We start from the raw sequence: 26,859 nt of genomic DNA on the forward strand, positions 1-26,859 counted from the left end.
GCTGCTTCGCTGCGCTTCTCTGCCTGCGCTGCTTCGCTTGCGCTTCTCTGCCTGCGCTGCTTCGCTTGCGCTTCTCTGCCTGCGCTTCTCATCTCAGCGTTGTGGTAAGGCCAATCCACCATCAATTTCACATTCTCTCTCCTTATAAAAATTCTGTTGATACCATATTTAGTTAAATTACTTTGTTTTACTTCAGATTGTTGCCACTGTTTTCAATTATTTCGGGGTCCCTTATTTCTTTTTTTTCCGGGGGTCGCGGATCCGCGGATCCCTCCGCCCTTCTAGTCACGGAACCGGGCCGAACCAGCCCGTAAACCGTTGACAGAACCTCAAAACTTAATGATATTCAAGTATACTGCTTCCAACAGAGGATGTTTCTTTACTTCTTGACTTAATTTCCCATTCAGCTCTTGATTTTTTTAATGGCGGAGCCTGCAGCACAGAAGCACAGACTGATCAGTTTCCAATACAGATGTTTCATCTGGATGTTAAAATGCCAAAGCATTTACAAATTCTTTTTAGCTTGCCATTAGAACTAGATATGTTCCTTTGAAGTCGCTTAGTTGATTGCTTAGCATATGTAACTAACAATAGAAAGATAACATTATCACCTACATTCTCTAGCAATAAACTGAAAAACATTCAAACAATTGACCCTGACTAACCATTTGTTGATAAAGAACTGAAGCATTCAAAAGCAAAAATTGTTGAACAGAACAGGGGGCACATAGAGCAGCCAATGAGGTGGGTTTGCGTTTGTGTGTTGTATTTGAATGGAAAAGAAAAAAACAATACAATCATTTCTGTGCTAAAAATACAAAGTATTTTTGTGACTAATGGATTGGTACAGGAGCAAACAACCTTACTGTGTCAGGTCACTGTAAAATTATGCATATTAGTAGGCGTATCTTGCCATCAAGCCAGATCTTGAAAGTAATTACCTCAAATTAGCGTGCTTCTATGTTATCTGTAAATGTGGATTAAAACAGCATAAAAGAGAAAAAGAGAAGTTTTAATGCTGCTCCTTTAGTCCAACAGAACTGTTTGAATTACTGCTTGGCACCAAGGGACCGTTTGGTACAAGCCTAAAATTAAAGACAGTAAAAGCAAGGAATTGAAGGGCTACAACGTTTTTTTAAAGCTTTGTGATACCAAGTTTAATTACACTTGAAATGTTCACGTATCTAAAAACAATACTCCCAAATGGAATATCTGAGGATAATAAAAAAAGAGAGAAAAAATGTGGGTTTACTCTGCATTGTGAAGAACAGTACAGTATTGAAGAATTGAAGAACGAAGCACAAATATATAATCATAGAATCACATGTAGCTAATGATGCTGAGAGATGAAAACCCTACAAAGATGGCTAAAAATTTCAGTCACTGCCTTTAGATGCTGCATTTGTCTAAGGCACTGAATACTAAGTACAACAAGTACTCTGTTTTTGCAGTGTGCAAAAACCCACCCAAACTTTTACCAGTGTAGTCTCTTCCCTTTCTTTTGATCCTAAAATCTGTTCTTTAATTGCTTTTCCAGATTGTTTAATGATAGATATTAACAAAATAGCTAACTCCTTCATCTATATGAATAGTATGAATTAAGTTTTTGCCAAGTAATGTTTGCACCCACGCTTAATTTGCCACTGAAATTAATGTAGAAATATACCCACTACACACAGCTATAGAACCCTCTGTATTTACACTCACTTCCGTCGTAAGAATTTCTCTGGTTTCCTTGGGTTGGTTAGAGAACTAAAATCCTGAGTTATTAGAAGTAAGGAGAAAATTAGAGGTAATGATTCAATTTGTGCTTCTATTTAGACCTCTATAAATCAAGAGAAATTCCACTGACTCGAGCAGAATAACTAGGAACAAGATCTGCTACATGCTTTTCGATTTACTCCTGCTAAGACAGACAAAGGAATAGAATTATTTATGACCTTTTTCAGAGACATCACCTGATCCTGGTATCTTACTGAATTTGCTCACATAAACAGCAAGCAGCCACAATTCTTTCTGTACTTGCCAAGATTTTTAAAATCCATAAAGAATACCAAACATGAAATGTTGTTCTGTTGGGAACAACGTACCTGGTATATTAAGTGGATCTACTGAATTATCAAGTGAACAGGCAAAGAATATAAAGACGTTTAAGACACTATACAACATCCCTGTACAGACAACCCAAAGGAATGAGATGGGCACAGTACATAAAGCCAAACATACTTACAGGCTTGTGACTAAAATAACGATAATAAAGAAGCCAGACCAGTCTGACTGAATGAAACAGCAAACTCCAGATGATTAACACGTTCCACTGATAGGGAGATTTACAACGCAAAGACAGTCAGTGTGTTACCTTTGCCTAAATAATCTTTCAAGGCAAGATATTCAGCTTCCTTCCTTTACTGATTATCTGTCAATTAGAACTCCTACAGACATGAGAGAAGCGGCTCCATGTTTTGTCTGGTAAGGATACACTCCTGGGTTTTTGTGCTATTTAGAAAACATTTCATCTGCACTGAAAATACAAATCAAGTTTGCCCTTGGTGTTCATATATCCTAAAAAGAACACCTTGACTTTGGGAACGTAAACAGAAAAAGCACTACACAATTTGATAAAGAACCCGATAAATTCAAACTTCTTGATTATAAAAGGAAGGAAAAATTCAAACTCATTAATCTTTGCAACTAAAGACACTATAGATTACAGTCTACTTCATAAATGCCAGCCTCATGAATTGCAGCAGCAAAACCAACCACAAGCTTCTCAATTAGAGAAGTTCAGTTATTCTTTCTCAAATATGATGCTTTGTTCATCACCACTTGGGACTTAAGCATCAATATGTACTAACAAAGTAAATCAAGGTAAATAATTAAGTGGTTCTTACCTGGTATAGCTGGTAAGACTCCCGGCTGTAATATTGCTGATCCCTAAAAAAAATAAAAAATAAAAATAAACAGAAAATTTTAGAATCTTTACAAGAAATAGAAACTTTACAAAGTGTAAGAAGAATGGCAGAGAAAAGCACTTTATCATCACAAAAGGCTTAACACATGCTTTTCAAATCCAGAACACGGGCAGTGATTTTCCAACCTGAAGGTGTTTAGAATATGCATATGCACCTTAGCAAACCTAACTTCACTTTGACTGCTTTACAACTCCTGTAGCGTACATCATAAGGCTTAGGACAATTGAATTGACTGCAAAAAGCAGCTAATTTGATATTCAGACAGAGATAATAGCAAGCTGGAGTAACAGGATTAACACTGTGAATTCAGGAGCTGTGGGCAGACCAAAGCCTGGTGCATTTGTTCGGTTCCTTAAGAGCAACACATTCTAGTTTGCAGCCCAGACAGACTTCAGACTGCCTACAAAAGCCACCTGAGACGTAGAGGTCTTTGTACCAAAGCTTCGTGTCATCTCAGCTACTTTACTGGTATTGTGGCAATAGAGCAGCAGCTGGGGCACTTCAAAGCAGGCAGCACAAAGTACCAGTGCCCAGTCACATCCAACAGTAAGCACATTTCAAAATGTGCAGGCCAGTATTCTCCCAAAACATACTCTGTCATTCACAGATGATCAGGAACAGTGACACTTTGATCTCCAGACAGCACCAAGGCCTTTCCTAGGCTACAACATAGGGTAGGCTGTGAGGTCAGCCTGCTCTGTGCTGCTGATCCCCGCGCTGCCAAGGAGATCTCTTATTTCTGGGCTCTTGGCAAGAGCAAGAATTCATCACCACAATCTATTATTTTTGATTAATAAATGCATCTTCTGAACTTTGAAGTGGAAAAACACTACCAGAACTGAGCCATAATGTTCAGTTACACTGAATAAAATTCCATTTTATGCTAACACTGACAACAATTTTCTTAATTTAAATATACACACTTACTGTGACCGCTGATTTCTGTTTCCTACGCTTTTCTAAGAAGTGGAAGCTTTTGAGAAATACTCAAGATATACAGGCACCTCTATATAGGCACTGTGTTTACTTCCCCAAATTTCTTAATAGGAAAAAAAATAGATTTTTGTATTATAAAGCTCAAGTCATACTAATTCCTGCACAATATTTTCTTAAGGCAAACATATGGAGATGCAACATTAATTACATAATGCACTGCTTAACCCAGAACAAGGTGACACTGAGCAGCAAGGTGGAAGGATAGAAATTCACAGAAATACCTGAAAAAAAAAGATATGTGAGCACCGAAGCAACCCAGACATAGCATTTTCTGTGAAATAATCTGTCAGGCTGTGTTCAAGTGGTGCTGCAGTTTCTTAATCAGAGATTATTTTCTTGACGGTATACTAATTATTTTCCTTTTGTTTACTACTTCACAATCTCTTTTGCTGAGATGCTTTGTAATTTTCAGAAATTATAAATGTAACATAGAAGAATACCTGTCAGTTAGCAACTAGATCCAGCTTCAGTTAAAGTAAGTGAAAAGGCTCTTTTAGCTTTGAAGAAACTTGCGTGACATGCAAAACAATAAAAGATTGCAATGATTCTTTTTCAGACAATAAAATATACATTGAAAAGAGCTTATTTGGAACATTTGGGGTATATTTTTAAAAGTGCTTTATAGTATATTTAAGCACACTTTTCCTTCTTCAAATAATTTATTAGGGAAATATTAATATAGAATATAAAATATCTCCCTGACTTCATGATTGTGGATATAAAGCAGAATGTTGCCCCAAAGTTAATAGCTGCTAGCCCAGCTATTAGAATTGAAAGTGGCAGACTGCAGCATCAAAATGCATAACATTCAGATCTTACTAATGAGGAAGGATCTCATAATGTTCAGGTAACTTGTTTTTGCTTTTAAAAATAAAGGATTTTTTTGTGTTTTTTTTGTAACCGACAGGTTTGGAGGGGTGGAACATTATGGTACTGCATGGGCTCAATCCAAAATTGTTTGAGGATGGGGAAAAAGTCTTCATCTCCCACCCTTATGTCTCTAGAACTGGTGCAGCTTTGCTGCCATTCAGGGATTGTGCTTGATGCATGAAATTAGACAGCAAGACAGAAAAAAATTCTTTAAAATTTTTTTTTCCATAAATGCATTGCAGACCAGAATATCCTGAACTATGGCAAAAGCAGGGCTAGAAATAACAGACAGAAAATAGAAAGCCTGTAAGGAAGTTAGAAGTTCTTTAAAACAGAAAGCATTTGGATTCTCTATTCAAACATAGTCTCCAGAGAGGAGTCCTCTTTCAATGTTAGATCTTAGAAGCAGCAGTGATGCACATAAACAAATAATAAACTGAATAATTTTTCCTATGATTGGTTTTCTTCTCAATTTCTAGCAAAGTTATTTCTTGCAGCATCAGCTACTACATGCTGAACAATGCTGTTCCTCCTGTAAATCCAAATCATAATGATTGGATTTATTTGCGAATTAAATTCAGTTATTTTTCCCTCTTCCCAGTATTGCACAAGTAAGAACCAGGAGGATTAAGAAGCCTTCCAATGCTGAATGCTTCAGTTGCAGAATTATTATTATTTTTTTTTTTCCAGTGTGCTGCTCAATTCAACTTAAAAACTGTCAGCAGGGCCTTCCAACCTCTGCATGCAAGCGCAGAATTCAAACCTTCATTTTCTGCTTATTCTGCACAGAAATAGCCAAAAATTAAATCTATGTACAGTTTCTTCAACAATTGAACCTTATTTCATGGCTTGAAATCCTAGTCAGTCTTACAAAATTAATTCTAACTAGCCTTGCATTTAAAAGTACAGGTTAGGTGGGTAAGAAAAGATGATTGATGGACAGAAAAATCACAATTAATATTTTCAAAGCCATTCAAAGGAGATTAGATGATACCTGACAAAAGAAACATAAAGACAAACAGAAGTTTGATATAATTTCACATATCTGATATTGGACAATAATAAAGTATCATTGGAATTACAGCAAGTAAATGCAATAAAGAGAAGAATAAATAGAAGAAACAAATATGATTACATATAAATGAGTCAGAGATAATAAAATAAAATGAGTCTTTAGTTTTCAAGTGATTTTTCAGACTATGAAATTGTTGTTTTCATTTTCGTTTCACTGCATTTATTCCATTATTTCTGCAACTATGAGGTCTCCTGCTATGACTCTTTATAAGAGAGACTTCACTAATTTACAGTGGCTGCTGCTGAGGCAACTCACTCTAAAGAATGGGATCAGTGACTTTAAATCTTTTCTAGTTCTACATACCTAAGACAAAACATGCTTTTGTCAGTAGGAGGAAGTTTTTAAATTACTGTGGCATAATGTAAACACACGGTTTTCAAATGTGAAGTACAATACAGATCTAGAACTACCATTAGGGCAAAGAAGAAAATCAGTAAGTGACCTCACTCCTGTAATATGCTTTTGTTATGACTGGCATGATATTCAGACAGTAACTAATGATGTGTTTATTTAAATCACACAGATCTGCTGATACTTATAATTTAAGTCAAATATCTTTCCAATGTAGTTTACTACTTTCTTATTATCTGTGACCCAAGAGCTGAGTGCTGAAATATGTGATGCACGGTTAGTTCAAACAGCCTCCCCTCAACACCCACAGTAAGTGGATATGTACCACTTGTATATCACACATCATGAACTACATGTCCAGGGCTATTTTAACTCTGTCAGTGATCTGGCTGCTGTCAGATGACATTCATTTTTTAAGTTCTGCTTCCAAACCTCTTGGGTAGGGTTCAATGATGGATGTTAGGAAAAGCACCAGTTTGATACGCTGAATCATTATTCATAGATTAGTTCCATTGCCTTAAGCAGAACCTAAGCTTTAGCATTTCTGTCTGTTTGCAAACAACCATTATAGTACATAATTATTTTTACAATTTAAAAAAAAAAGCTTTTTTTTCTCTCTCTTTCCTTTTCAATTTTGATAGTTTTATTTTATTTCATTCACTTTAAATTCCATGAAATATATAACTTACCAAATCAGTCTTCATCTAAAGAAAATTACCAGACACAAATACTATCCCATATGAAGAGCAATATATTCATCTTTCTCTCTAAAGGCAAATCACTTTTCACCTTGTTGAGGTTAATTCCTCCTCCTACTGGCCCCAAGGCTATAAAACATATACTTTCAAAGAACAAAAGCATTTTTCTTTCAAATTTTTAAACATAGCTCATTAAAAAAAAAAAAAGAAGAAGAAGAAGGAGGATACCACTCTTCCAAGAAAGAGACCAGCTCAGCTTCTCTAGATTGTAATATTGAGCTGGGGTCCATCATCACTGGCAAGAAGAATGAAATGCCATTTGCCTGATTACTGTCAACATTTCAAACACACGTCATCAGCCCACAGCTTAAGTCATCCCCTTTCAGCATCTTTAGAAATAATCTTTTCTTTCAGCTCAGCTACATTTTTTTTTTTAGTAGCTCCATAATTCTGAACCTAGTAAGAGCTAGATGTACAGTCTCGTAGGTGTCATTTGCATTTGTCTAAGCAGATGCATGAAGCTTTGCCCCACTCTGGATTCTCAGAAAGGCTTAACAAAGATGAGAGGATCCAAGCTTCTTTTTCTGAAAGAGGAAACAGCAATAGTAGCAACTATTGTCACCACACGTATCAAAAAACACTTATAAATGGAGAGGATGCGTTGCAAAACTGGCCAGCTACTTAATTTTCAGCAAATCTCTCTCCTTCAATTTTAAAGCCATTGTACAATATCAAGGACATGCGAAACATCCATTTATTCAACTGAAGACCATCAAGATTATCACGACCTCTGAAGAAAGAAAAAAAGCAGACTTCTCCAAAATACATGAGCAAATATTCTCATGCCTGCTATACTCAGCTGATAGCTCTTCATCAGAATCCCTGTTTATATGTAAAGAGAGGCAGCAGATTACACTTACATAGTTTATGACTATAGCATCTTGGACGGTGTGCAGATTCAAAAAGGAGCAAAGGATTCAATAGGAAATCCTGAAGGAAGACTTTGAAATTAGCATCACAAAAACACATTGCTTTTGGAAAACAGGAAAAAACAAAAAACTCGAACATGTACAAAGTTTTGCAAAGCTCAGATACTTCAGCATAAAGAAACAAGTTCCTAGTGAAAGTTAATGTATATTTATCATAAAGATGAAAGGCTATGACTTATGCTTGGAGCAAAGCCACAGAAAAGTTGGAATGCCCATGCTGTCACAGGGAAAAAAGTTCCCAGGAAAGGTCAATAAATACAGACACATGGAACAACCTTTAAATGTTTTCCACTTTGATGACCTGATTCACAATGCCCAGCAGTTGATCAAGTTTGGAACAAACAATACAAAAGTATTAAATTTTCATAATCTTTCACAACAATTCCAAATGAAACAGAAACCCCTGGCCATGATATGCTTCAGGTGCAGTGCTCCAATTTCAGCCACAAACTTCTGATAACTCAGCCTCATCTGTCACAAGCCAACTGCCAGCTAACAGAAAGATTGCTGAAGTCAGTTCAGAAACATCTCAGTTCATTCAGCAAAATCCAAACATCAGCTATTTTCTGAAGCATGAAGCTGATGATTTTAGTGGCACTGGCAAGCCAAGTGTCACATTAAAACACACCTTCTAAAACCTGCAAATAATTGCAGCTCAACTAAGCTACAAGTTATAGATGTTGTTTAAGCAAAGAGATGAGAAAGAATTTAAAGTACTGTTTAGTTGTCCAGATTTGTGTGCTGTTCTTTTTCTTATTTTGATAGAGGAACATCTCAATGGTGACTTTCAACTACTATGTCCAAACTACCATAGACCCGAGGGAATGGCATGAAAATGCAACAGGGGAGGTTCAGGGTGGATACTGGGAGAAAATTCTTCGTGAGATGGTGGTAGGGCTCTGGAACAGGCTCCCCAGGGCAGTGGTCACAGCAGAAAATTTACTGGAGTTCAAGCATCTGGACAATGCTCTCAGACATATGGTCTGATTTTGGATTGCCCTGTGTGGAGCCAAGAGTTGGACTTGCTGATTCTTATGGGCCCCTTCCAGCTCAGGGGATTCTATGATTCTATGCCAGTTATGTATGCTTTTGTTTTTCTTCTTGCCATGGGCATCCTCTCAGGCATGAGCAATTTGCCAGAATATGACCAGTAATATCACATTGGAGCTCCGAATATGACAAAATTAAAAGATAACTGATCCTTCCCTTCAATTTAGGTAGCGTAAGGAAAGATGGCTGGCCTGAGCCTTTTGGCACAGTCACCACAAAGGCCAAAGTACCTAAGCCCAGCTAACACCTTGAAAGGAAAGTCATTTCCAGCTAGTAGCCATTCCCCAAAATTCAGATGGTAGGAGTCTTGGTCGCAACAGTAAAATGACCAATTTAATGCCCTGCTACTGATAATATATGGACATGAGGGAGCTGACAGTGCGACAAGCAGCATGATTTGTTCTTGCCTTTTGCTTTTCAGAAATGGACCCAGAATTACTCTGTACCAAAGAGTTACATCAGGATAGTGCAGAACTGGATTGCAATGCAATTACATGGTCACACACTGCTTTTTACACTGGGACATCTGTCTCATTCATTGCCCTAGAGGGACATACATGTGGGCAAAATCAAGACAGCATGAGCAACTGTAAATCTGTCAATTCCTTAACAGTAAGGGGCTTCATTTTTCATCCTAAATAACTTCCTTTTTACATCACACACATATCTTGTTATGCACAAAAATGTTTGGGCAGATTGCTGAAGGAGACAGCTATGCAATACCATCCAATATGTATTAAATGTCTGGCATAAGCACATCAGTAAAGCTTGTGTCTGTTTCCAGGCACTACTACAAGTCAAGCTTGCATGCTTCTAGACTAGTCCAAAAATAAAAAATAATAATCAAGAGCAGGAATAGCTGGCCCATCCCTATAAGAGCTCACCCTCAGTATACAGCAAAGTCTGAAGGCACACACAGCACTGAACTAGCATAAAACAGTCATAGCACTAGCATCAGCTAGACAGTTTCCAGTGCTCGTGGTTATAGAGAAATTCCCCAAAACCAAAAAAAAGTAAGAAACAAAGAAATTCACAGTACCTCTCACAAACAGATTTTGACTCTTTTGTCTTACAATTTGTTTTAGCTAGTTTCACAAGGTGTTTTTTTTCTCATGGTACTTCAAAGAAAAAATTGGTATGATGGTCCCAGTTCCGACAAGATGAAGGAATATGTCTGTGAATTTGAGTATCCATCCTATTTAACCACAGGGAAAATCAGAAGCACTGATGTGTATAGAAGCGGAAGCACTTAATTGTCCCATGGAGGTACTGCAAGGTACAGCGACAAGCCGTATAGAGAAAGACACTGCAGCAGCAAGTCCTCAAGGTGGGTCAATAAAAGCCACTCCAATGAAGAGCCAGATGCAAACAATTACTAACATTCATGAACAGAGGATCTCATTTAAGCGACTTGACAGACCTCACAGCACCAAGATAGTGGAGTATGAACTGAAGACTTCTTGCTCCCAGCTCACGACAGAGGTCTTTCAGAGCAGGAGCTATGGATAGGCTAAGGGACCCAGCCAGACAGAAGAAATGGCTAAGCCAGACACAGCAAATTGCCTCAGACACTAATTGTACCTCACTGTATTTGACAAACATGCCTTGAATTGATGCAGGAATTAAAAGGCAGGAACTAAAACCAATCCTTTACAAGAAATAAAAAGACCATATGCAAATGTCAAAGGATATATTTGTCAAACATGACAACTGGAGCATAGCATCTCCTGATTTCAGAGTACAGAACTTTGAACAAACACACTTAAGAACTGATGCTAGATGTAGAATAAAATTCAATTAACATCAGTCTTCACTGTTTCATCTTTCACCAGATGTATCAAATAAAATCATTCTGACGTTCAGGACATGTAAGGCTCCTTACACAATTGCCATTAAAATAAACCATCAAATACACTCTAGTTCAGAAATGCCACTTCTTTTTCTCCAGTTATGATAGTTCTCTTAAGAAACGTTCAGGTTTAAGATCCAAGGCAGATACTTCTGATATAATGTTAAATTCATCATATCATATATTCCTACGGCCAAATTGATAGCCAGTTCCTCCAGGCAATAAAAATCACATACTTTGGCTTCCCCCCAACTGCAGCTGAGCTGTTGTGCTTTACAGAAGCAGATGATCTAGTCTGGAATTTGATTAAAATTATTTATTTTTAAGCTTAGGACACTTGGGAGATCTCTTAACTCAAGACAGTGCTGTCAACTCTTTAGGGAGGCTTTCATTATAACATCCCATTCCCTTTTCCCCTTCTCAGATCCTTGCTCAGTCAGTCTCATTAGTCAAGCCACCTCTCCTAGAAAATCCAATGCAATGCAATGATTAAGCAAAAGAGTTCAAATATGCATTTGCTCTGGCTGTTGAAGGCAATGCAACCCACAGCACTGGTTTAACCATTCATGTTTTCACAGGTGAAGATGAGTGCTGTTATTCATAACACTGTTGAATAGTGTACAGAGCAACTTCAGCCATGCAAAAAAAAAATAAATGTATTTTTCTTTCAAAAGAAGTGAAGACTTTATGAACAGATAGATGTTTATGAGCAATAAAAATCAGCATTGATTATAGGGGGCTATAATTGGTATTCTTACAGAAAAACAGTAAAATTGCAACCACCTATGCCTACAGCTGTGTCTTAACATGAAAAGGAGATTGTTTTAAATTCAGTTATGATAGCTCGGGTAAAAAGTTCTTCTGTTTACACCAAGCATGCCCTTTTAAATAGACTGACATTTCTGAAGTCTCATCATGTACAATAGAAATAAAGTCATGCATGCAAACAATCTTCACTTCTCTGTATTCCAGTTTATACTCCAGATATTCTAATTTCCAACAGAGGGTAGCATTACACTACTGCAAGAGCATTCCACCTTTAAAATGCATTCAATTTCCCCACATCTGCTGGCCTGAGCTTCACAGATCCATGAAATTCCACCCTTTTTGTACAAATGAAATCCACTCAGGGCAGAGACTCAGACAAAACTATTGTACCACTGAAAATAAGGCTCAGATGGGGGTAAATTAAGTATGAGTAAGAACAGAGTTCACTCTGCAGATAATCAGCAGCGTGCTGTCTGCATCCCATTCTTCTCACTCTGCATGGAAAAGAAACAGAAGAGGCAAAGGGTAGGACCAGATGCAGCACCTCACATGACCCCCTCCTTTTGTATTTTCAAGTTCACGAGATTAACAGTGCCACCACTGAGCATCTCAGTACCACAGAAATAGCTGTGCAGTTAGGAAGTCATGACAAATGAGAAGTGTTTCCCTACATTTTCTTAGAACAGCACATCCCAGAAATAACAGAGTTCTGCTGCCCATACCAAGATTTTAGAAATCAATAGAAAAATACTGTTTAACAGGGAGAGATTGGATACTAATTTAAAGGACAGTCATTAACAGAGAGAGACGCATGTATATGTACACACTAAAGGACTCAGATTTTGATTAGGAAAAGGGTGATTTAAGTAAATTTACACCTGAAGAGACATGTAAGAAAAAAGTTCAAATAATTTATTGACACAGAACTATTTCTTCTCTGATGAGGAAATGGGATGAACCTAAACCAACTCATGTAAGAAACATCTAACGTATTTCACTGAAAAATAGTTCTTATGCAACCGTACTGAAAAGTATTCTAACTTAGCACAATTGTGCTTGTTAAACAGTTCTCAATTAGCAGAAAATTAATTCCACTTCTTATCAAAATTAAAGAAAGTTTTCCTTTTACACAAGTTTTCTCCTTGCAACAGGACTTTAAAACTAAGCCACCCACCTTGGAAAAAAATGGAAATTTTTGCAAATAAAGATAAAGGCAACTTGTGGATTCAACTACACCATCACAGTTAAGTGACAAACAAGGGATGAAATATTCTATATTTCAAAAGCTAGCAAAGGAAAATCTCAAACATTAATAACAAATTAAACTACGCCTACAGATTCTCAGAGAGAAAGAGAGAGAGAAATTTCCATTAAGCTGTTATTACCATTCTGAAATATTCACCTAGCGACTGCCCTAAGAGCACTCTGTTGCTTCTACTTCCCTCAAAGAGTTCTGTTCAACAGCGGGAGCTTAGCTTGTACTTGCTCTAAAAATACACTGAGGCCTGATCTGCAGTCAAGGAACTATGCCAAGTTGCATTAGATTAGCTATTTGATTCCCTCTTCCAGCCCATTCCACATAAAGGCAGAAAGAAAAAAATACCTTGTTATAACCTGTGCATCCTGCTCCACACAGAGAGAACTACAGTGGGCTTAATTATGAACCTCTGAAGAACAAAGATTAAAGCCTTGAAATACCATCTTTGCATTCATTTTCCTTCTTTTTCAATTTCAATCCCATATTTACAGATAAGTCGACTTTTTCCTGAAAAACAATTAACGAGATAAACAATGATCATTGTTAGTAAGAAATGGATGGAACCAAAAGGATAAACAAGGGAAAGAAAACTCAGAATAGTAAGATTAAGACAAGCTCAGCCATCACTGAAATTATGGTTTGTCAAAGGTAATGAAACTATAATTAAGCATCACAGCTTCAAAGCATACAGATACTTAACTATGCATGGAAGCTGCTCGCAAACCTTTCCTACGTTGGAAAGCACTGCTATAAAGTATTAGGTATAATCATTTTTGTAGCTTTCCAAAGCTTTCTATAGCAGTTATCTCCATAGCACGTGTGTTCTGCTTGACTTTGAGTCTCAAAGAATGAGCTGAATTTGCAAACTTCATCCAGTAAAGTTTTGCTAGTGCTACGGAGGATTCAGGCGTTCAGTTACAAGCCCTGATACAGCCCACTTAACGTTTCTCTGTCCTTGCAATAAACTAGGTCTGGAAAAGGCTTATATTTCCTTAATATTTTCCAGTGTCGAATTTCTTGTACATTCAAAATTGCTTCCAATCAACATTGAATTAGCAGAGGATTCCAAAGAATCCAAACTGCTGCAAAGGATGTGGTAGGGGAGAGGGAACACGGCCAGAGCTCATGTCCCACTGATTCCCAGCTGTTGAAACAGTCATTTCAATTGACTGACAGCTGGCTGCTGCAGTTTGTACTGTGAATAGTCTGATATCCTCATGTGACAAGGCTTAGGAGCACAAAGTCAATTTCAAAGCCCCTTTTGCTTCTAACCTTTGGACTTGTGTGGGATTGTGATGCTGCAGATAAGAGTTGCTCAGAATGCTTTCTTTCATCTGCCCTGTTTTACAAAAGGGAACGTGGAAACACATAAAAGCTAAAGCAAAGGGAAGCTTACATGCAGAGTAAAAGACAATCTTTGGTACAGCCCAGAATCTGTACAGAACACTGGTATTTACTCACCCCATCCTGGCTATCATTTATCACAGAGATCACATTAATAGTCACTTGTTTGGACCTTAAAATCCCCACACACCCTACAAAGCCTCAGTCTAACTTTTACAGACCAAAAAAACCAGTGTGCACTGTTACAGACATTAATGCAGCAAATGTTGCTATTATACCACAGCAAGGATAGCCAGAATCCAGGAAGTCCCTCTTTCCACAATATCATCTGGGAAGGTTACTGAAAATGTTGCATGAAACTAGTAAAAAAAACTAGTAAAAATTGGGGTAAAAAGCTATTTTTTACACTGTAAAAAAGATTGGCTCAACTGCTCAGATGCAATAATTTTAATATTTTTTTGTGCCATCTTGATTCTGACCCAGAATTCCTACGTTTAGGTCTGAGTTTAACCAGCATCACAGAAACTCAACAGTACCTACTTGTTAAGATGGGTCAACTGACAAGCTGAAATATTTAACAGCAGCTTTTCAGAGAGCTTGAGCTGCTACAGAAGTTCCCTGTGGCTATCTGTTCTTACACCTCACACAAATATGAAGATTTGGAGTTTCACCTATCCTCTATTCAGGTAAAACTGCTTTTCACCTCAAATAAGAATAAAACAATTTTATTTATTAAAAAAAAAAAACAAAAAAAAAAACAAAAAAAACAAAAAAAAACAAAAAAAAACAAAAAAAACAAAAAAAAACAAAAAAAAAAAACAAAAAAACATGCACCCTTAGATTTGATGCAACAAGTCTCTCCATAGTAATTTAAGGGCACAATACATGTGTTTGCAGATTCTGACAAGGCAAATTTCCTCAGAACACAGAAATTCTCTTTTTGATAAGCATGTTGCCAGCTTTTATGTCTGTTTTTTTTGGTTTTTTTTCCTTACTCAAGTTTTGCTTGAATTTCAGTCCTGCCCCCAAGCATGTTTTGGTATCCTGGACATTTCATAATGCTAAAAAATAGTTCAATTCTCTGATTAATCCCATGTTTATAAAGAACCAATTTCCAAATGCCATAGCCTCAGACTCTAAATCTACTGCGTGCAAAGGTTCCAGCATTAATAACTTCTTTCCAGTTACTCTGTTGTTCTTGAAAGACATCATTTTTCAAACTGAATGTCACAGAAAAATTTCCTGTGAACATAGCATATCCATAGCATCAGCATTTTCCTGTCTTGAATTCACTGGGAGATGGCTATTTGAAATTATACAAATTAGTGATAGACTTCCCAGCAGTTTAAAAAAAATTATATAGGAACTGCTCCATCTTAGCAGATTGATTTCTTCTTTAGTGACTCTTAATGAGTTCCTTATCTGTTCACAGCTCAAATAGAAGGCAAATGGCTTTCTAGCTCTCTCCCTGCAGCCTGGGAAACATCAAATTTAATAATATATTTAGTACTTGAATAGAATACTCCATATTCAAATCACTATAGACAAACTGATCAATCCTGACAATAGACTTGGAAAGTAAATATTATTCTAGTAGATATTATGGAGATACACTGACCAAAGTTGGTTGGACCTGTAGTATTAAGACCATAACCCAAAATTACTAGACCAGTCCAAACCTCCAACTTCTTATCTCTCTCACATGCTTCGGGATTCAACTTCTGTTAAAAGAGAGAGATTGCCCAAAACACTGTCATCTGCATTTCACCATCACAAGTTCTTACCAGGAGTCTGCCTTAAACAAAGCAATACATAAATTGCAGGACAAATTTAACAGTCTATCTTGGAAACTTTGTCAAACATGTATTGGTTTTCTTTCCGTATCAGAATGGCTTACCCATATTGACAAGCCCTTCTGCTTAGTGGAAGTATTCATTCTGTTCTGAATATATAAATATGCTTCAACAATTCATTCTCCAAATGCATTTCAGTGAGCTTTTTTTGTGGAACAGTTAGTAGAGAATCTTATCTTCATTAGGTTTGTTGACACAACTGCTATCTTACTAATCAGCGTGAAAAACCACGCTGATTGCCCATATGTTGTTACTTTACTAAGACAATATTGGAAAACATTGCTTGATCTTTATCACTAGGTGTAAAGTTAAATATTCATATTAGTAACAATAAGAATTCACCTATAACACAATCTCTACATATGACTGATACCTTATCACAAAGTCACAGAATCATAGGGCCTGAAAGGGACCTCTAGAGATCATCCAGTTCAACCCCATATGGATCTAATCAGATTACAAATCCATATGGGATGTTATCAAACTGCCTGATGCTATTTCCATAAATATCTTGAAGTATTAAGTGTACCAGGCACCTTGAATTACCAAAACTAGTTCTTCTCACATGCAATGCCATAGATTGGGGAAAAAATAAAGTTTGTGTCATTTAGTTGGAACACATTTCATCCTTTTAAATTCATATACTTCCAGTTTTAAGTGGCTCTGTGAAAAAGGGTTGGTAGGAAAGGTCCTACACCTACTGAGCATCTATTTTTCACTCTTTCCATCTACTCACAGTAAGCTGCTGTCAAACCTCCAGATATCCCACCCGAATGATTGCTATCCTGCTGACATTCGCCAATTCTTTCCCTGTGCTGTGAAATTTCTGTGGTACCAGTGGATTTTATTCAAAGCAGAGTATTTTCTGCATAGCCTTCTTCAATCTATGATCTTAAAAATAAAATATTAGTAAATGTTACCATCATATTGCAGAAATAATTGCCAAGTGATGCTTTTTTTTTTTGCTTTTTTTTTTTTTAATTGTCTTTGTTTACCATATTACAGAAGTAAATGAACCACCTGGGAGTCAGTCTGGGTTGGCACTGTAGTTATATTTGCTTCCCTCTGAGCTTCCACCTATTCCTAATCCTTTTGTCTTGCCTGCCTCTGCCGGTGAATTCAACTTTCTCTCTTTTTGAAAATGAAAACAGAATATGTTGTCTGCTGATATTTTATACGATTCCATAGTTGTTGTGTTGTTGTCTTTTCCAGAAGTAAGTGGATTTCTAATTTAAAAAATAAAAAGAGAAGGAAGAGAGAGGAAAAAACCTTTCCCTTTTCCATTTTGGCCACACTGCCAGCAGTCTGATGACTCTCTTTACAACTGGATCAAAAAACAAAACAGAACAAACACAACAACCCTATATTCCAAAGGGAGAAATTTTTCCAGCCTTCACTGCTGGAAGCCACCTCCTTCTTTCTCTCCCTTCTGAAAAGCTATTGCTCCCAACAGAGGAATAAGTAGTGGCCAGCTGTAGTAATAACAAAAGCTGTCATCCAGCTTGATTCTATTTATAGTAAGAAGTAGCTTTTCCTATTTATTCATCCAATGGATGGAAGGTCAATACTGAGGTTTATCAATGTCTTCATGGACTCTCTGACAGAAAAGCAACCCAGCAACATTTCTGTTTGGTGCAAAAGAATGAGATCTGCTGAGCTATGCTGTCTCCATTCAAAGCATGTAGGAAATATGCCATCTTGACATTGTTACCATTTCACTTACCAGTAGTTCTGTGGCAGGCACTTCCTTCCCCACTGCAGACACACGGTATGTATTTCACTTAATGTCTGATCTCAAGAAGTGCCAAGAGCAGTATTATGATTTAGATCAGAGGTAAGTGGCAAAAATAATCTGCACAAATGTTGTAGGGTGGACATGTCTTCTATTTCACTGCAATAACTCAAATCCAAAGTCACTTCCATTAGGTGACCTCCTTAGGCAAACATTTGGTCAACTGCATGAGCCCTTATCAGCAATAGCAAAGTAAAATGGAAGCCGGGTCTCTTCTTGATTATATGGGAGTAAAGCTTATTGCCAATAAGCATTATAGCATTGTACAAAATAACAGCAAGAAAAAAAGTAATTCCTCCTTTCTCTGTGAAATGCTGATAAGCAACATCTCTAAACAGTGCATAAGCAGACCCAAAAGCAGTCCAGTAAAAGTTACTGCTTTCCTCTAGGGCAGTCCTAGCTAAAATTACGAAAGGGAAAATAAAGCAAATCAAGTTCTGGGTCTGTCACTCCTCTTACCTCTTTCATGCCCCTTTCCTCTGCCAGTTTAAACTGGAGAATATACTTTTGCTCCAAACTTTGGCTTGGATGGTGCTGGATGCATTTGTCAGCACAGACAAACAGCACCAAAAATGACTGCATTTCATTGTCAAGGACAGCAATGATCACAGATATCTTCTATTTCAAAAAGCAGTTTTGGGAAATTCAGCGTCTTTAAAGATCTCTTCAAATCTATGCAAAGTTAAAAAAAATATATAACACTATCGCAAAAGTTTCAAAGTCTTTTACAATAACTGATTATGAAATTATTAGCACGTACACTTTCTTCATTAAGTAGTGACATGTGATAGAAGATGCATCTAACTGCAGGTTTAACTTTCACAGTCAGGACTTAAATAACATATGGAATTAAACCTGAAAAGAAAGCACAAAGCAAGCTTTCTAGCTCATGCCAAAAGCTACTAGCACCCAGAATCAGCAGTCACCAGAACATAAGAGAGCCTCACAAACACATTGTTGCTGAGGTCAGTAATGCCAGCTCTCCTGACTTCCACATTCTTCTGAGGTGTGAACTGTTCCTTTTATAGTTTTGACAGCGTTTGTTGCCCAACTGCCCAGAGCTCTGTGATTAAAACAGGAGTACAAGCAGGAACAGAGACATAAAAGATTATAAATGCATCTTTCTTAACGGAAGATTTACACAGCATGGAGCTTTTTTGTGAAGGTGAGAGGAGGCATAAAATGTTACAGCGTCACACATCAATATAGATCTTTAAAAAAAATAAAGCCTTTAAAATAAATATGAATGGTGAATGATTAATCATGTTCCTTAACTTTAAGAGAAAGCAGGAAAATAAACACAGTGCAAGATCAACAAAGATGTTCAAACCCCGTGGAGCAGGAGATAATGTCTGCAGGAGGAAAAGCAAAGCTATATTGAAGTGGTATATAGCAGCAGTGTGGTTGCTTAAGTATCTATTTTAATACTACCACCTGATTAAAAGCCAAAGAAAAAAAAACAAAAGAACCATTCTCAGTTACATGAATGTAACAAAGTAGCCTGCAGCTGCTGTATCTCAACAAAACAGAAGTTTACACTTCACTGCCTTCAGAAGCAGCATCTACAATGAAGGTGAAAAATCCAAGTTTAAGAGTCTCTACGAGATTAGAAGGCTGATGTGACATTCCCTACCCAGTCACAGGCAGCTCACAGATTTGGTCAGATCAGTCCAGGCAAGAATGAAGAGCAGATCTCGCCAGGCATCATCTCCCTGGTCTACGTTGCACAACAGAAACAGATTCATAGCTCTGGGTCTACTCACAGACTGCACTCAGCAAAGGTTGCATTTTATTAAAAAGCCCTGCAGGGCCCTATAGTGCTGCATAAGTGCCTGCTCAAGGATCATAGTACATACATGCACATGCAAAACGCAATGCAAAATAAAGCAGTTTCTAGAGAACAGACTAAATGAGTTATATTTCCTATCAGCTAATCAAAGCAGCACCCCATGCCAGTAGCAATCCACATCCCCCCAGCACAGGTGTCAGACCTCCCTGTACTGTGTAGGGAGATTTTAGCCATTCAGAGCTGTAGATTCTGCTACCTAACAAAGTCCCTAAGTTCTTCTATACATGGTGACCACAGCATTCCTGTGTTTCAGCTTACTGCAGACATGCTGGGTGCTACGAAGTTTGAGGCACAGTTACTGTGGAACCATAAAAATACATCACAGAGGATTTTGGTAGATCTGCTCCTGATCTGGGACAACTGTCTCCAAGGAGAGTTTGGCAGTTTTAAATGATTTTACATGATTTTAAGTGATCAACTAAAATATTCAGGTGGCTGAATACCAGTGCAGAATTGATAACAACAGATACATACAGATTGATGCTTTCCTTTTTCCTCTGTCATGACAGATTAACTACTGAAGCCATAAACAAGTCTGTACATAAGAACTCCAACTAATGTAAATATGACTTTAGAGTAAGACAAATATATAAAAGTAATTTCTACTGAAAGGCACGTTTTGAGCTGTCAACAGCAATTTGAGCACAACACTGAGCAGTAAGAAGAGACAGCCATAATCATCCCATATTTGTTCAAATTGCAAGAAGGTGAAGGTCAGGGGACAAAAAGCAAAGAAAAAAAGAAAAGCATTACTTGTCAGATGGAAAAGGACAAAGCCAGTTGGAAAAGAATTTTATTTTTCAGACTTCTAAGAAAATTTACAAACAGTGGTGGTGTAAAAAAAAAAAAAGACACCCTATAAAAAGTGTTGACAGTTTCTCAAACTACAGCATCAAATGAAGTTACAGAGCAACAAACGTACAGTATAATGCTATTCCTCAAATTAATAGCAGCTAAGTAGCTGAAAATTGAATAAGTCTAATAATAAATCTTGGTAGCTTACTTAGAAATCCCACAACAATCCAACATTCTGAGCTTAAAATATTCTTAAACTACACACAGATTTCATCCGGGCATTAATCTATAGCACTGATATCACCTAGGCAAAAATTGCATAGCAGAAGGTATGTCTTGCAAAGGTTATAAAGAGGGACATCACGTGCACACTACAGTCATATACAGCAGAAAGCAAAACACCCTGTATATTTGCTTATTAATCCCCAACGCATATTATGAAATACAATATAGAAATAAAAAAGCAAAATTTAGTAGTTTCATTCATGCTTGTGCTATTCTTCATCCACAGTGAAACAGAAAAGCTTCCTTCTCGTTTTTTGTTTGAATCCTTCTGTGTTCATCATCAACTTTGCCACTAGTGGAGCAGGTGCTTCCTAAACTAGACAATCCCCATCACCAGTGCTACCATCACTTTCACATATGCATGTTATCAGTCTGCATCCTGCCTCCAGCTCTTCACATAGCTTCTCTCAGCTCCAAAACAAAGATGCCATGCCCAAACCTAACCTTGACTTGCTATAGATTACATCCAAGGTAGCAAACAAAGGCATACCTGTTTTATTCATGCTGTAGGCTTCCTTCTATTTAAATAGCAGACATTTAAAAAACATCACCACAATTTAATTAACAGCTTAATTTGAAATTACAAAGGCACTCTAAACACTGGCCCAGTAAAGACTTCTGAACACGAATACCAGTCATTGTGAAACCTGGTGTCTCATTAATTCATACGTGAGCTCCCCTTGGCCCTAACTATATCTCAAATTAATTCTGTTCAAAGCATAAGAAACAATTATTATTTTTAGTTAGATCACATGGATTTGTACTTTCACTGTATTCAGCATGAGAAAAGCCAGACAAAGCATCCATTAAATACTGATAAAATAACTTATTTTGACAGTTTAAGACAATATACCTAGAAGTTATTTTTTTCTTTCCAAAGTGAAAGCGAGTCCAATCAGTCCTTTCAGTGAAAGTTCTTTCCCAAATACTTCCAGCCAAGTAGAAGAAAGGGAAAAGAAAGAAAAAACAAACAAGCATGCACATAATGTGAAAACACCATTAAAAAATAGAGTAGGTAAGAATGTTCTATCAGTGTCTCTCTGTCACTAAATTTGCTTAAATAGTGACTATTCCTGACATTCTTACCAATTAATGTTAATAGGTAACTAGAATCAATGTGAAATCTGTCAGCTCTTCACAAAAAAAATAAATAGATATATTTTTATACATATACACACATTTAAATATATATAAAAATAAAAAGATCTGGCTGCGTATGTCATGGAAGTGAACAGGCAGTTAAAGGAGGAGCAGCATAATTTTGCCTTTAAACGTTCTGATTAATAGAACAGAATCCTTACTTTCAGTTGCCCGTCTGCCACAGACTTCCAGGGTAAGTTTCGATAAATTCATGTCTAAACTGAGATCACCCACAAACATTTAGACCATGTGAGCTAACTCCATGCCAACTAATTCTCCCTGCCTACAACAAAGCCATCTTGGGGCTTGCTCTTCTCAGAGTAGAGACCTTCTAGGAACCGGTTTCATGCATTCTTTTCAACTTCTTTTTGACTAAGACAGCAGATGCAAAAAGCCAGCAGCAGAAACCGTTCTCAGCTCAAAAACAGCAGAAGCTGGAGGCTGAACCTCAGCCCTTGCATCCAGTCAAGCTTTCAAAATGAGGCAGGGAGGGGTTGCAAAGATGGCCTTGGAAGAACACTGTTCCTAGCAATGAACGTAGACACGACCTTATCCTGCTACTCAAGCATTTTCTTGCCTCCCAAATGCCACAAATACAGGGCAATGTCCAAGGTACTCTCACACTGCTGAGACAAATGCTACACAAGCACCTCAGGCTCAAAGGACTTTCTTGTTTTCAGACATAAACACAGCCAACGATGCAAAACACACCACAAGAAGAAAACTGCCCCTCAAGTTTTTTATTTCTTTTTTAACTTCCTATATCCTCAAGTCCTTTTCATAGCAGTGATTTATGTAATCCCACCTGCTGAATTAAAAAAAAAATATACACAATTGAACCACAGTATTTAATTCTTCGTACAAAAGTCTTTGCTAAATCCCCACTTCACATGTTCCTAATTTGAGCACACTCTCTGACCTTACCATCATTTCAGCAGCTCTGAGAGTTTTACCTTCATCTTATTTACCAAAACTAAAGTATTCTCCAGAATAGATAAAAACAAATATTTTCTCCATGCCTTGTAGAAAACTTACTGCAATAAAAAGCCAAGAATTTAACAGGGTTCAGAAAGAACTCCAGAGGGAACAAAGTCATAGTTACAGATATTGTCAAATGTGTTTAGAAAAGCACATGAATCTCCACGTCTTCTGTGACTGGTTGTCAAGAATAACTTTCCCTGTAAGTACACTGCCCAGTTTGTAAATCAGTAATGGATTTTTTTTACACTTCCCCTAAAGCATCTCTCAGTGGTCAGTTATAAATACAGTAAGGTGATTTGTCTTGGATTGCTATGCTAACCAGACTATCTTCTCTTTCCCTAGTAAGAAGCTTCATTAGTCTGCCTTCTTCTTGTGCAATATATGCTCACAACATACAAAATTACAACAATAAAGAAAAACATGGAAAAAAAATAAAAAATGTGCTACAGCCATTCCGAAGAGGAGCACATAGTACACAGCCTCAACCTTCTGTCTTTTGAAATACCAGCAACAAGACAGGTCAGTGTTCTCCACACCAAGTTATTATCATTACGGGACAAATTCAGCCCTCTCATGTGCTTCTGTAATTTCTATCTCTGTCACTGCAAGCCACTCACATACCCTCAAAGAAAAAATTGGTCAATTTAAAAGCAATGATTGATGGGCTATATTATTCAAGTGTTCTCTTGATCAGGCACAGATTTTGAGGAAATAATGTACAAAGCCTCTCGACTTGAACATAAACAATACAAATATAATTACCTTAATTAAAATTATAAAGGAAATAACATGACTTGTAAGTTAAGCCATTTTAAATTAATCATGCTATATTAAGTAAGGCTTGTTAGCATCTGCTCAGCGTTAGGTATTTACCTTTAGTCCACCACAGATTGGACAAGCTGAAAAAAGAGCTCTTGTCATTCCAAGGTGGGGGCTACATGTGTCATAGGGGTCAGCTGAGGCTCCACTAGGTGGCGCTAACTCACTACTTTTGGAGTCTGACACCTGTCCTGGTGATTTTGTATCTGACCACCTCGAAACAAAATCCACACACGCCTCATTACTTGAGTCTTTGGTGCTTTCTGGGAGTAAGAATGACGGTCTCCCTCTGTGCTCTGGTGCTCTCTGTGCTTCTAAGCGTGGAAGGAGCAGTTTTGGATCACTAGCACCATGAGGAGGCAGGGCCTGGTCCTTGGGTAGCGTGGAATCTGCACTCTTGGGTTGCACATCTTTAGCAGCTGCCTGTAACAAACTCCTGGGTATATCATAAATATGTCTGAGAGAGCTGGGAACCTGATACTCTGATCCCACACCTCTCTGAGGCTCACTGTGAGGACAAGTACATAAATTCTGATCCGAAGGAAAGTTCAATGGCAGGCTAAGCAATGATCCAAACTCATCACCATGGCAGATGTCCAAACTCCCAGCGTAGGAAGAGAAGCTTCCAGAGTAAGAAGAGTGACTACCAGTAGCTATTCCACTGTCAGATGAGCTCTGACGGCCTATCTCTTGTAGCTGTCTGGACCGGAGGGGCTTTGGAGGTGGTTTAGTGGTGCCACGTGCCCCTTCTGGATGGATCTTCTCTTCCCCAAGATGGATGCCCTTTGCAGCTGCCAGTCCATGACTCTCTTGCGAAGTGCTGGCTGAAGACTGTTCAGGCCAAATTGTCAATCTGCTCCCAACACTAACATCCGAGTGGCTGGTATCTGAAGATGAGCTTGAAAGACTTCTGTCATCTCCTAAAAAGGAAGAAAAGAGATCAGCCCGTGTTTAAAACGCAACACACAGACTGGAAGCAGGGTAAGTACACACAGAAAGAACCCTGATATTCCATCTGCTTCGTAGAGGGATCTTCTGTTGGAATGCCATAATTCCTGCAATTATTCCTATCCCTGCTGGAAAAATAACAGGCAGATAATATTTTAACACAACCCTACCACACTGTGGAATATACTGCACTCAGGGCTACATTTTCATGCAGCCAGTTCTCCCCTTTTTAGATGTGTTTCACTCCTGTACAGTTAACTAGCTTTATTTTAGATACTTCAGTCTTTTATCACAGAGAATAGTCACAAATTTTCAGAATAGCTGAGGATGCTCTGGAAAAAAATGTCTACGTAAAGGAAAAAAAAAGAAAAAAAAAGAAAAAAAATCCACAAACTTGTTAATGTAATCCAGAAGCATATAAAAGATTTCAAAATTTCTATTGAAATTGAATGAACCAAAAGACTGTGGTACTTTTTTCTCAAGTCTTATCTGAATGACATCAAAATGCACGTGAGAGACAGAAAAACAAAATCAAACTTGTTCTGTTCTCTGTGTCCTGTTCTCTGTGTCTTCTATACTGTATTTCTCCATAATATCCATACTGAAAGACAGTAATACAACACAGACACAAACAAAAGTGAGAATGCTACTACATTTACATATCTATATAGAGAAAGATCTTATGTACATACTGCAAGATTTTTTTCTTCAGTGTATTCACAAGGAGGCCACTTTTACAGTATCTATAGCTATCCAAGACAGAATATGGAAGAAAAAAAACTAAACACTGATGAAAGTGTCCTCAATGCTTTTATGAGAAACATACACACCATACTTTTCTGTACCAGCTCCATAAAGTTATTTTCTTCACTCTCAACTAAATATATTTTATTTAGACAAGATAAAGAAGACAAGGCCAAGAACAGGATAATTAAGTAGGTATTAATTCTAACTGATTTTAAACCTTGAGCAATAAGTTGCCAGACGGGTTAGATAAGTGAAAGATCCACTAGAAATCAAAATCTGAGCTTCTGGTGCAACTGAACTATTTCTGTTTTCAATTGCTACAGGAAACGTTTAGAACAATTTTCCTACCCTCTATGGAAGGATTCTTGTTTTGTACTAGCAGAAAATAGCAACATTTATCCTCTGAAATTTAATCCTTTCTTTTCCCTTAGTGCCCACTACTTGACACTAGCTTGTGACCCCCTGCACAACTCAGGATGAAATTATGCTGCCATCTAGACAGAAGACATGAATGACAAAAATATTAGTGCAGTTCTCAGCAACGTCTGGCATCTAGAAAAAAAAAAAAAAATTACCCTAATAAAAAATTACCCTGAACAAGACAGTTACCTACTGAGAAAAATACACATGCACATATACACACACTGACATATAGATATATAACAACATTCTTCAATTTCTTTGAAATCACTTTTTCCCAGTTAAATATTTTAGAATTTTGAAAGGGAAGCTCTCCCACAATCATAGATGAAGTGTCCTAACTACAGCTTAGAACTGCATTAGAACCAAGACAATGGGAAAGTCTAGACGTCCAGATTCAGGCAAATTATCTCCCAAACCTACAGAGAGTCTTGGTATTATAATTTCCCCACAAATGTTTAATTTTCCTGTGCAGAACTCAACAGAATATGAAAAGCTCACTTTGTGATTCCTCATCCAGCCACATAACTGACCACAGAGACTGATTTAAAAAACAAACAAACAAACAAACTCAGGCATGCTTTTCTATCATATTACAATATTACATCAGTCTGGTAGCTCTAACTAAGAGAGACTTCCAGAAGGGTCAGTGGCATTTAATCACAAACCACATTACTCAGCAGTGACTGAAGCAGCCATGGACAAGAATGAAACATGTTGACCATCGTTTTATTATTTTTTTTTTTTCTTTAAAGCTCATCACCTTATAATTACGTATACATGGTTCATCGCTACAGCCTAGAAAAGGAGGGAATACCACCTATATTTAATTAAAGGAATTTCTTACCTCCGCTGCCCTGGCGACTCGTATGGGACAGCAAGCTCAAGCGCTTCTCTAGTTGCAAAGCTTCATGAGCCAATCTTTCTTCTGAATATGCCGGATTTGTAGTCGGATCTGTAAAAGGAACATAAGTCAAAAAAAGACATGGAAAAAATACATAAATAGAAAT

The 26,859-nt window shown here is 37.4% G+C and overlaps 1 protein-coding gene across 1 annotated transcript; it reads right to left on the minus strand.

The window, feature by feature from the left end:
• Nucleotides 1-2,835: 2,835 nt before the first annotated feature.
• LOC104910870 (protein Dok-7-like) lies at nucleotides 2,836-26,859 on the minus strand (the record flags this gene model as incomplete). The annotated part of the gene is made up of 3 exons (XM_010710516.2): nucleotides 2,836-2,934; nucleotides 23,789-24,654; nucleotides 26,697-26,859. Coding segments are annotated over 3 exons (1,113 nt in total), but the record flags the coding sequence as incomplete, so codon positions are not given.

Source organism: Meleagris gallopavo, chromosome 4 (assembly GCF_000146605.3).
Source record: "Meleagris gallopavo isolate NT-WF06-2002-E0010 breed Aviagen turkey brand Nicholas breeding stock chromosome 4, Turkey_5.1, whole genome shotgun sequence".
NCBI classification, from domain to species: Eukaryota; Metazoa; Chordata; class Aves; order Galliformes; family Phasianidae; genus Meleagris; species Meleagris gallopavo.